At 39.5% G+C, this 12718-nt stretch overlaps 1 protein-coding gene across 4 annotated transcripts in view; it reads left to right on the top strand.

The window, feature by feature from the left end:
• The window catches only part of AP2B1 (adaptor related protein complex 2 subunit beta 1), a 100816-nt gene that overhangs the window by 27766 nt on the left and 60332 nt on the right, over positions 1-12718 (top strand). For all 4 annotated transcript variants that reach the window (XM_054709897.1, XM_054709895.1, XM_054709896.1 and 1 more), the window contains exons 6-11: positions 2825-3015; positions 5350-5571; positions 6300-6420; positions 6748-6843; positions 7779-7894; positions 11399-11564. In XM_054709897.1, the coding sequence (XP_054565872.1) occupies positions 2825-3015; positions 5350-5571; positions 6300-6420; positions 6748-6843; positions 7779-7894; positions 11399-11564 (912 nt within the window). The remainder of the gene's footprint in view (positions 1-2824; positions 3016-5349; positions 5572-6299; positions 6421-6747; positions 6844-7778; positions 7895-11398; positions 11565-12718) is intronic.

The raw sequence follows: 12718 nt of genomic DNA, 5'->3' as shown, positions 1-12718 counted from the left end.
CTGCTGTTTGTTCATTTGGTCGATTTGCATATTACACTTTTATTATTATAGATAATCTGATCTTGCTGGATCTTTTAATTAGAGCAACTTTTTCCTATTTCCTTCTTTTGTTTTAAGGTGATAATAATTGAAAATTGCCTATTTAACCACCAGAATATATACTTCATTAGCTGCAGTGTACACTTGGTTTAATTTATAATAGCCTGTGACAATAACAAAGGAATTCTAATTGTTCATTCTGTTTAGCATCCTTCTGTTCTCTTTCCTCCCCAATGTTTTTTTTAAGAGTGTGTGTGTGTGTGTGTGTGTGTGTGTGTGTGTGTTTGTGATAAAGAGAGTGAGTATGTGTGTGTTTTTGAGAGAGAGAGAGAGAGAGAGACAGAGAGGGGGGGGGGGCGGGAAAGAACATCGAAACATCTATCGCTGTTTCCCACATGTGCCCCATCCCGGGATTGAACCTGCAACCCAGGCATGTGCCTGTTGGGGCATCAAACCTGCCATCTTTTGATGTACAGGACAATGCTCCAGCTAGCTGAGCCACATGGCCAAGGGCTCTCCCCAATGTTTTTAATTCTCCCAATTCTCACCCTTCTACATTTCCAATTAACAGACTTTATATTTAACTTTTTTGTTTTTAACATTAAGAGGATTTGACTAGCAGAAATAGTAAGTTGTAGTAGGATGTTTATTTTGGACAACTGGAAACTAAGACTAGACATTTGTTGGCAGCAGTAGACAAAAACAGGCATTTGGTCTTCCGGTGATAATTTGGTCCTTTTTACTGTAATCAGGTCTATCAAGTGTATTGTACATGGGAAATAAAATATCTTTTCCCTGTATGTAAAGCACTGAAATGATGGAGGGGATTATTATTTCACTCTTTATGCCTTTTATTTTTCACTAAATCCCCTGTTTGATGGTGGAGGTAGCAAACAAAAATTAAGTCAGAAAAGAGCCTTATACATGCTACTGTGCAGCAGTAGGTGGACTAGATAATTCTTCCTGATTTGTTTTACTACCAGTAAAATATTATATCCTTAATCATACTTATCAAATGAGCATTTGATGTTTCATCTTTGAATTTTATTCTGATCACTAAATTATAGATGAAGATTCCCTTTGTGGCGTCATTATCCTTAACATAATAATGGATATTATCACCAGGGTATTATTACTTGCTTAAAAAATACTCTCTAGATTTTATCTTCTAAGTAAAATCATATACTGGAATAATCTACAGACTATCCAGATAATGTGGATATTAAAAGCAGTAGCTAAATCATGCATGCCTGTTAGGTTTCTTGTCTTGCTAGTAAAAGGATAATGTACAACTCTTAGTTTCTCAAATTTTTAGCAAGGGACTTTAGTAAGAATTAACAATGAGTTGACATTTTAGAGAATCTTTTCAATATATATAATTACTGAAGCTGCTATCTTCTATAACATCTCACATATACTTACAGAATATATGGAGCCTTACCTTACTCATTTTTTATCACAACTGGGAGCCTTACTGTAAAATGTGGTTTTAAATTTACTTGCATGGGGCCATAGTATAGTCTTTGATTTGGGTGGGTGTATTTGCAAGTTTTAAATTACATTCATTGGTTGTAGATTTGTTAGTTATTTTTTATATTTGAAATATCTGTAAGTTTGGTAGAATGTTTTACCTTTTTTGTTTCAACTAATATGAAATCCCATATCTGTAATCAGGATACAAGTGTACTTTCTTTTACTCAGTAGCAATTTTTTATTTATCATACTGCCTGAAAGAAGGATAAATTTGAGATACCATATCTCATTGATTCTAAGATGCTTTATTATTTTCTGCATTACCAAGGAAGAAAAATATATTAATTTGATGTACCATTGATTATAAAATATATCCCAATTTCAGAGATGTATATGTGAAAAACTCTGCAACTGATGAATTATGGTCATTTTACCACCTTTATTTTGCATAAGGCTTTGTAGAAAGAATTTATATGTATGTCATCTGATTTTATCCTCAAACTAAAGCTAAGCTGGGATGTAGGTTAAATTTTCCCTAGTTTTCAGATGGGGAAACTAATATCATATAACTAGAGATCTGGTGCATGAAATTCATGCACGGGTAGGGTCCCTATGCCTGGCCAGGGATCAGGGCCAATTGGGGCCTTCTGGCTGCCGGCCGGGGCTTCCCTTCCCTGGCTGCTGGCTGGGTCCTTCCTTCGTTCCACTCCGCTCCCTGGTGGTCAGTGCAAATCATAGCGAGTGATAGAACTCCCGGTCTCCTGGTCAAACTCCCATGGGGACACTTTGCATATTAGCCTTTTATATATGTAGATAGGGGTTTATGGTTTCAAGTTCAAACTTACTTGCTCTAAGACTTGTGATATGATTGATGGTGTCATCTCCCTCACCACTTTCCCCTCCCCCCCATACATGCATACCCGTTCATCTATAAAATTATTTGGCCTAGATTTTTCTCTTCATTGCCTAATGTATGTGTTTTATATTGAAACGTCACTGCTTTTTTTAGCTGTTCATGTCTTGATTCTATTGATAGTTTTGAGTACTACTAATACTGTTAATGTTTTAATAGTAAATTATGTGACTTTCTACTAATATGTGAATTGTTTTAATTCTGGGTTGACTGACCACTAGGAAGCTGTATATGCCATCATTGGAGGTTTAATATATGTTTTAAAAGTAGTTTATCTATTTCTAATAGACTAGGTAAAACATTCAGGAATGACTTGAGGACTGTGATTGAGAGAAGATTATAGTTGTCTATAGTTGTACTGTTCTTGGTAAATAAAGGTCATATCTTCTTCTTTCCCAGGTGGTGGCTAATGCTGTAGCAGCATTATCTGAAATCAGTGAATCTCACCCAAATAGCAACTTACTTGATCTGAACCCACAGAACATTAATAAGCTGCTGACAGCCCTGAATGAGTGCACTGAATGGGGCCAGATTTTCATCCTGGACTGCCTGTCCAATTACAACCCTAAAGATGACCGGGAAGCTCAGAGGTTAGTCTGGTGTTCTGGATAGTATCTGGGAGTCTTGACTGATTTAATAAGTTCTAGTGTTTGTATTGGAATAAAAGACTATTATGTTGAAGACCAGTGGCTTATGGGATAGATACTGCTATCCCCATGGTATTTTCTTACCAGATTTTTAGGAACATTTTAGGTAGTGGAGTAAACCATGCAAAATAGTTCTTTCTAAGAGATGTGTGTTTTTCATTTCTTGTTTGAACAGTATAGTTTACACTGTGCTATATCATCATCACCTTACATCTCCCATACAACAGTTCTAAGGCCATATGACAAATAAAGGTTTGTGAGTGTCTCTCGCTGTAGTGACAAATTTTTTATTCAATCAGATATATAGTAATTGGCTTTATACTAGTTATTGAGTTGAGCTGTACCTATAATTCAGTACTAGAAAAAGTGTGTTGGAGCCAGCAAAATATATGATGTCTTCCATTACTATAGATAGAAGTCATGTCAGTCTGAATTTGGAAATTTTGGGAGGCACACCTGGATTATTCTGCTCAGCCCTTGGCCACTGTAGTGTTTCAAATTTTCTTTGACTATCAGAAATTGTACATTGATTTTAGAGATAGGGGAAGGGGAGGGAGGCAGAGAGAGAGAGAGAGAGAGAGAGAGATCAATTGCTTGCCTCCGATACACACCCCGACTGGAAATTGAACCCTCAACCCATGTATGTGCCCTGACTGGGAATTGAACTCGCAATCTTTTTTATTTTATTTTATGTATATGTATTTTTATTAATTTCAGAGAGGAAGGGAGAGGGAGAGAGAGATAGAAACATCAATGATGAGAGAGAACCACCAATCGGCTGCCTCCTGCGCACTCCCCATTGGGATCAAGCCCACAACTCGGGCACATGCCCTTGACGGGAATCAAACCTGGGACCCTTCATTCTGCAGGCCGATGCTCTATCCACTGAGCCAAACCAGCCAGGGCTGAACTTGCAATCTTTTGAGGAAATGTTGGCTCTTCTGAAGAAATGTTGGCTCTTCATTAAGCTGACATATTTTAATATGGTAGATAAGAACCTTTGCCTGGCTGAAGCTCAAGTTTCTATAACATAAGTGCTCTTTGCTTGTCTGGCAAGTTGTTCCCTCTGAATTTAGTAGCAAAAGTTCACCCTGGTAGTTTATTTCAATCATTGGAAGAACAGATATCTTCTGGAAAGAACTTTACATAGAATTTATTTTCTGTTGGTCATTGACATCTCACACTTATTCATTCATTCACTCAGGAAATATAGCCCAAGTTATGTACTAGGCACTGTTACAGGCCCTAAGGATACAACAGTGGACAGATAAATCATAGCCCTTGTAGAACACTCATTCTGAGGGATGGCGCAGAAATAAAGATATATATCATATGTCAGATGATAAGTGTTCATAAGAGAGATAAAGTAGGGAAGAGATCTAAGATATGCTGGGCATTGGGATGAACCGTATTTTATAAAAGGGTGGTCAGGGAAGGCCTAACTGAGAAGGTGGCATTTGTATAAAGACCTGAAGGAGGTCAGAGAGTTAGCCAAGCAGATTCAGGAAGGAGGGAAAAGAAACACAGTATATTTATCTTGTATCTTTAACTGGATATACCATTAATCATTAGCCATTTACATTGCCCAAGAGGTATTAAAATTAGGTTAATTTCTGAAGACCCCTCCGCAGATAATTAAATATTCAAGATTTCATGAGGCATTGAAGTGGGTGGCAGGGGCTAGAAGAAAGGGAATAGATTGGGAGAATATTGCAATGGTGTACTATTGTTAAAAAACAAACAAAAACCTTTCAGAAATTCCCTTATTCTGAAGGCAAAGGGTTGGGTAGTTTTCCTTGTTAACCCACCCCCTACTGCATTTTAACAGTGAAATCTTCAGCCACAGTTGGTTGATACGTCAGTATGAAATCACTCTCAGAATGCTTAATTTGACTTCCTGTAGGTTGAGGAGAAATGGGCTGTGAGGCAGGGAGCCCTTGCATAATATGGGGAGACAGAGAGGACTATAAAACTAGAAGGTAAATGGTGTGAACTTCAAGTGTTTGGAGTATTGGCTAGTTTCCTTCCAGTTTGAAAACCCCTTATTGCTAGTTTCTTAAAGTCTTCTGATGTCCCTGCTCTGCCTGTAGTTTGCTGGGAATGAGGCTTCTGCAATGTTGGATTACAATTTTACCTACGCATGGAGCTTTGACTTTTCTAACTGATTCTCTAATTCCTTGATACTTGGCCTATGGGATTCTGACATGTTGCCTTATAGACTGTATTGAGCAAAGAAATTACAACTTAAGGTGATAATTTTCCTTTTTTATCCCTCAGCATCTGTGAGCGGGTAACTCCCCGGCTATCTCATGCCAACTCAGCAGTGGTGCTTTCAGCAGTAAAAGTCCTAATGAAATTTCTAGAGTTGTTACCCAAGGACTCTGACTACTACAATATGCTGCTGAAGAAGTTGGCCCCTCCGCTTGTCACTTTGCTGTCTGGGGAGCCAGAGGTGCAGTATGTCGCCCTGAGGAACATCAACCTAATTGTTCAGAAAAGGTTGGGAAAAAGTGAATTGGTGATTAAAGTGTTTGTAATTTTGAATTAAGTTTAATAATACCGATATTAAAGAGGCCAGTGTTAATCTCTTTTTAATGCATAGAAATGAGAATGTTGTATGGCTAAATAGCTTGCCCGGGATCAGGAGGCTAACAAACAATTGATTTTGGAGTATTCCTATAATAAATGCCTGTTGTTTCTCTACAATGCAGTTTGTTTTTTGAGGGGTCTCTTAATAGCTTACTAGCTAGTGCCTGCTTAATATGGTTCAGGTCAGTGGTTGGCAAACTCATTAGTCAACAGAGCCAAATATCAATAGTACAATGATGGAAATTTCTTTTGAGAGCCGAAAACCGACTTCTGCACATGGGCCACGAAGTTTCAATTGTACTGTAAGTGCACGCCCGCACGTGGTATGTGAAAGAGCCACACTCAAGGGGCCAAAGAGCCACATGTGGCTCGCGAGCCGCTGTTTGCCGAACACTGGTTTAGGTCATTGTGTAGAACCAGATTGCTGTTCTAGCAGTTTTTCACTGCATGTACCCTGACTCTTTAAAGGATAAAATTAGTCTGCTCAATGGAACTGATTAGATGGGTGTAAGGAGTTCTTTTCCTGAGGGGGGTAGGGTGGGAGGAGAGCAGGGAGGCATAGATGAGATATTAATACGGATTCAGGAAATATCTATGAATGCTTCACCTTCCTTATCTTGTGTTTCTATGTATCACAGGCCTGAAATCTTAAAGCAGGAAATCAAAGTCTTCTTTGTGAAGTATAATGATCCCATCTATGTTAAACTAGAGAAGTTGGACATCATGATTCGTTTGGCATCTCAAGCCAATATTGCTCAGGTCAGACTTTTTGTAGACTCAAGTTTATAATGACTTAGATCAGGCGTCCTCAAACTGTGGCCCACGGGCCACATGCGGGTGTTTTTGCTGTTTTGTTTTTTTACTTCAAAATTAGATCTGTGCAGTGTGCATAGGAATTTGTTCATAGTTTTTTTTAAACTATAGTCTGGCCCTCCAACAGTCTGAGGGACAGTGAACTGGCCCCCTGTTTAAAAAGTTTGTGGATCCCTGACTTAGATCTTAAGGTCTGGCCTTCAGAAAAAGCTAGGCTGTTAAATTGCTGTTTGAGAATCCTTGATGCTTGTTCACTTCCTGGATTTTTAACAGGTTCTGGCAGAGCTAAAGGAATATGCCACGGAGGTGGATGTTGACTTTGTTCGAAAAGCTGTGCGGGCCATTGGAAGGTGTGCCATCAAGGTGGAGGCAAGTGTCTGATGGTAGTTGTGATCATGTTATGGGATTCTGAGTGTTCTCTTTACTCCTTTCTTTAAAATGCATTTTTAAAGTTTATCAAAATAATAAAACTCATAGTTAAAATATTTAAAAAATTTTAATGAAAAGCAGCTATCCCTGGTTCCTCTCATCTAGAGAGGGAATCATTTTAATCATGTTTCTGGTTTTACTTTCTGGGACTGGTACCGTGACCTCTGGTTCATGGGTTGATACTCAACCATTGAACCACACCAGTTTTTGATTTTTAGAATTTCTCATCTGGAGCCCATCTCCTTTTAAAAACTATGACTTACAATTTCAATGTATTAATTTTGTCATGTGTATTCTTTCATACTCCCTTCATCAATGAAAGATTACTATATTAAATTCTATTTTATAGATGAATTAAAAACTGAGAAATTGCAGTTTATCTAAGACCATAGATTTTTAGGTATATAACCCAAAAGATGGCAAGTTTTTCTTAAGAGTTTTTTGAATAACTGATAACTTTGAAACTACAATGAAAGCTGTGGACTCTCTCCCTGGAAAATATGCTTGTATGCATATATAAAATTTGGCAATTACATTTCAAGAGTTTAAAGTTGCCTTTCTGGTCTCCATTTACACATCAACTCCAGATAAAGACCTTCTACCTTGCCTTATTCTTCCCGTTTTATTCTCCTGGATATATAAGATGATTTTTTTCATTTGAATGGACTCACCTGTCAGTATATGTCTGTATATATCTATAACTCTATATATCTCCATCAGATAGCCCAGCCTGTAGGATTGCTTGGTCAATTTAAGTGCCTGATCTTTTAGTCTAGTTTAGTTGATGTGCCTGTATGCTTCAGAATTTTTTTATATTGAGGTTGTATTATTGGATAGATCATCTAATTTCTCATTTATTATGTTCCTCTTCACAGCAATCTGCAGAACGTTGTGTGAGCACGTTGCTTGATCTCATCCAAACCAAAGTAAATTATGTGGTCCAAGAGGCGATAGTTGTCATCAGGGACATCTTCCGCAAGTATCCCAACAAGTACGTCCAAATCCTTCCACCCCTCTTCCTCAAATCATTTAGGAAATGTTTAAGTAAGGCACTTTGAAATTGGCTAGGTAAGAATTATTTTTTGTAATGTAACTGGTCATAATGGGATACTTTATTGAAAATCAGAAACATATAAGGTAGTTAGCACAGGGATTAAAACCTAATTTTTTATCCTCTTTATTACTTTTAGAAGAATTGAAGCTCTAAATATGCACTGTTGATTGGCATATATTGAAGTTGACCAGATTCTTTGGTGGCGAAGTTACTATTAAATAGGATACCCATATATTTCAGATTGTCCATGTATAATCCCAGTTTACACCTGTTACCTGGCATAATTAATGATTGTGCCCCCTTTCACTCTCAGAAATGTCTCAGTTTAGATGATTAAATTGTCTGATCACCATACTATAAAAACCAGGAAGGTGACAGCTGGGCTTTCCATGTAACATAGTACTTTGTGGAAAATTATAGAACAGATAACAGTAAATTACCAGGGTCTCAGGTCTTTTCTGAAGTATTGTAGTTGCTCCCACATATATAGCTACAAAATCTACATTTTTACCCCACATATTTTTCACATTGAGGCCTTAGTTTATGAAGCAAAAATACATTTTTTAGAATTGATTTTGAAAGCAAGCAATTAAGGAATCTGAAAGAGTGAAATAAGACCAGGTCTTGTAAGCATCCTAAATCTCATTTTGCTTTAAAGTTATAGAGATACCTTGTGCTGAAACTTCTGGTTGGTTATTAAACATAGTGTTAAATGAAGCAACTAGTAGTAAGTTAGCTTGCTGGTGGACTCAAAATTAGAAGAAATATTTTAGCAAAGTAGTGGTTTATTAATCATCCTATATAATAAAAGGGTAATATGCAAATCGACTGAACGGCAGAACAACCAGTCGCAGTGACGCGCACTGACCACCAGGGGGCAGATGCTCAATGCAGGAGCTGCTCCCTGGTGGTCATTGTGCTCCCACAGGGGGAACACAGCTCAGCCAGAAGCTGGGCTCATAGGTGGCAAGCACAGCAGGGTGGTGGGAGCCTCTCCCACCTCTGTGGCAGTTGGACATCCCCCGAGGGTTCCTAGACTGTGAGAGTACAGGCCAGGCTGAGGGACCCCCGCTGAGTGCACAAATTTTGTGCACCAGGCTTCTAGTTTTGTGTATATTTTTTAAATTTTGGAAATGGTATTTTGCAAAAATAACCATATACTTTTGCCACTCTCCAGAAAAGAGGAATGTTGGGTTTCTAAACTTCTTGATTAAGGATGATGTATAATCACAATATGATTGGTACAGAAATGTGTACATTTCTGATTTATATTAGTAAGGGGCTATGACAATTTAATTTTAAGAAAGAATGATCAAAAACCTGGTTTATTCAGTGGAAGTAGAGCAAATAATGAAGTGTATTATTTGTCTACATCTAATATATTATACTAGAGGCCCGGTGCACGAAATTCACGCATGGGGGGGTGGGGGGAGTTGTCCCTCAGCCCAGCCTGCACCCTCTCCAGTCTGGGACATCCCTCTCACAATCCAGGACTGCTGGCTCCCAACTGCTCGCCTGCCTGCCTTCCTGATTGCCCCTAACCCTTTCTGCCTGCCAGCCTGATCACCCCCTAACCACTCCCCTGCCAGCCTGATTGATGTCTAACTGCTCCCCTGCCAGCCTGTTTGCCCCCAACTTCCCTCCTCTGCCGGCCTGGTCACCCCTAACTGCCCTCTCCTGTAGGCTTCATTGCCCCCAACTGCCCTCCCTTGCAGGCCTGGTCCCTCCCAACTGTCCTCCCCTGCTGGCCTGATCGCCCACAACTGCCCTCCCTTGCAGGCCTGGTCCCTCCCAACTGCCCTCCCCTGCTGGCCATCTTTTGGTGGCCAACTTGTGTCCACATGAGGGCAGGATCTTTGACCACATGGGGCCAGCCATCTTGTGTGTTGGAGTGATGGTCAACCTGCATATTACTCTTTTATTAGATAGGATAGAGGCCTGGTGCACGGGTGGGGGCCAGCTGGTTTACCCTGAAGGGTGTCCCGGTTCCCTTGGGGCATGGGGTGGCCTGGGTGAGGGGCTTGTGGTGGTTTGCAGGCCGGCCATGCCCCCCCCCGGCGACCCAAGCGGAGGCCCTGGTATCTGGGATTAGTTTATCTTCTACAATTGAAATTTTGTAGCCTGGAGTGGAGCCAAGCCTTCTGCTCACTCCGTGGCAGCAGCCATTTCTGTTCGGATTTATTAACCCTTTGCACTCGCTTGCTTTTTTCTCGATTCCTTTATTCTACTCTGGATTGAATTTTTTAAATACCCCAGATTTTACAAAGCGCGGCAGTAGAATAAAAAACTGGCGTTTCTATTCATACAAACTTATTTATTTGGATTTTTTTTATATTTCAAATTACTGATACATTCAAAGAGTAATTTTAATCTCGATGCTAACCGTGTCGAGTCACACTCGACATCTGAGGGCAAAAGGTTAATCTTCTATAATTGAAACTTTGTAGCCTTAAGCAGAGGCCTGGGCCGGCCAGGGTGTGCAGAAAGCTTGGCTTCCTCCATCACCGGGGAAACCCAAGGCTCCCTCCTGTTCTCTCCGTGGCCGCAGCCATCTTGGTTGGGTTAATTTGCATACTCGCTCCTGATTGGTTGGTGGGCACAGCTTGTTGGTGTAGTGGAGTGATGGTTAATTTGCATATTACTCTTTTATTAGATAGGATAATGTCATTTTGATGTTTAAAACTATATTAGCCGAGGAGATGGATTCAACATGGTAAAAGTGAGTGAGCTGTATACCTATAAAATTAAAAATAAATATTTGAATTACTTGTTTCTTTGGAGAAAAACATTAGTGCAGGTATTTTGGGAGAAAAGACCATAAAGATCTCTATAAAAAGAGATGTGGATTGCCTGGCCAGTGTTGCTCAGTGGTTGAGCATCGACCCATGAAACAAAAAGTCAGGGCACATACCTGGGTTGCAGGCTTGATCTCCAGTAGGGGGCAGCTGATCCATGTTTCTATCTCTATATCCCTGTCCTTCCTCTCTCTCTAAAAATCAATAAAAACATTTTTTTAAAAAAGAGAGATGTGGATTAAGGGACAAAATTACTGTTTTTAGTCTGGATACTGTTATCTAACTCCATTTTCCTAAAAGTGGAGTGGAATTTGTTCATCTACCATGAAGGCAAAATGGAATAATAGATAGGAAAATTCTCTGATCATGTAAGAAAGATTTTTAGAAATATCGGTAGTGGTATTACCTTATAGCACAGGTTAATTTTTCCTTGTGAAAGGAATATTTGATGAGCTTTTATAAGCATTTAAGGTCTATTTATTAAACATAATTGAAGGAAATTTTAATACATTTATAATCCTGTACTGAAAAGCCTCTATATTTTGGTGGCTAGGTTTAGAGTACCTTGTCTGTCCTTGTCTGTGGTTTTACCTGTAACCTTTATTATTTAGTACAGTTCTTAGTTTTGCCCTCATTGTTGTATCAGGTATGAAAGTATCATTGCCACTCTGTGTGAGAACTTAGACTCGCTGGATGAACCAGACGCTCGAGCAGCTATGATTTGGATTGTGGGAGAATATGCTGAACGAATTGACAATGCAGATGAGTTACTAGAGAGCTTCCTGGAGGGTTTTCATGATGAGAGCACCCAGGTATGTTTTCATCTATATCCTGTGTCATAGATCTTTTGGGGAAGATTTTAGGGAAAGTAAATGTTCAGTAGTTTCATGTGAGAGAGGTTTATATATATTTTTTTCTCCCCAAGGGTCGAGTTATTTTAGTTACGCTGATTTCTGGTGGAACCAAATTGACTTAACTTGGACCAGTGGTCCTCAAACTTTATTGAGCCTCAGAAATACCTGGAAAACTTGTTAAAGCACAGGTTGATGGGCCTCTATCCCTAGAGTTTCTGCCTTAGTAGGTCTGAGATGGGCCTAATAAGCATTTTCCTTTCTCACAAGGCTCAGTGTGGGGGTGGTGGTGGTGGTGGTGCTGCAGCTCTAGAACCACACTTTGACAACTACTGGCTTAGAGCAGTAGTTACCACTTTTTCATTTTCTGCCACCCAAAGATGATTACCCATTCCTGTTAGTAATAGTTAACAGCTTACTATAGTGGGTGTTTTCACCTGGGACTTCGGTAAGGGCTGGCATGTACAGTATGAAAAGATTCTCTTTGCATGATTAGATTCCTTTCCATTTTATCGCTCCTGTACCAAAAGTGAGAGACCTGACCTTAGGGCCGAAGCCCAGAGAAGCAGATAAATTATTAAATCCTTACCCCCTAGCAGTTGTACTCACTGCAATTTAAAGTTTATGTAAGTAATCCACCAGTATTTCTAATTTTATTTTATTTATTTATTTATTTATTTATTTATTTATTTATTTATTTATTTTAGAGAGAGAGGCGGGGAGGGAGAGGGAAGAGAGAGAGAAACATTAATGTGAGAGAGACACATCAATTGGTTACCTCCTGCACATGCCCCAACATGGGCTGGGGTTCAAGCCTGTAACCGAGGTACGTGCGCTTGACTGATAATTGAATGTGTGACCCTTTGGTGTGCAGGCCGACACTCTAATCACTGAGCAGAACTGGCCAGGGTCACCAGTATTTTTAATCGGCCTGTATGAGGAACACATATAAGCCAGTAGCTTTGTGGCTCAGCACCCCACTCTTACTTGGCTGTGATCTGGCATAATTCTGTCTCTGCCCTTGTCCCAGTATGACAGATGATTCCCTAGTTCTCCCAAAGTTGTAGTTGCTTCTTTCTCCCCCAGTTTTTATTTTATTTATTTATTTATTTAAA

Source organism: Eptesicus fuscus, chromosome 20 (genome assembly GCF_027574615.1).
Source record: "Eptesicus fuscus isolate TK198812 chromosome 20, DD_ASM_mEF_20220401, whole genome shotgun sequence".
Classification (NCBI taxonomy): Eukaryota; Metazoa; Chordata; class Mammalia; order Chiroptera; family Vespertilionidae; genus Eptesicus; species Eptesicus fuscus.
This window is presented reverse-complemented; position numbering and strand designations above follow the sequence as displayed.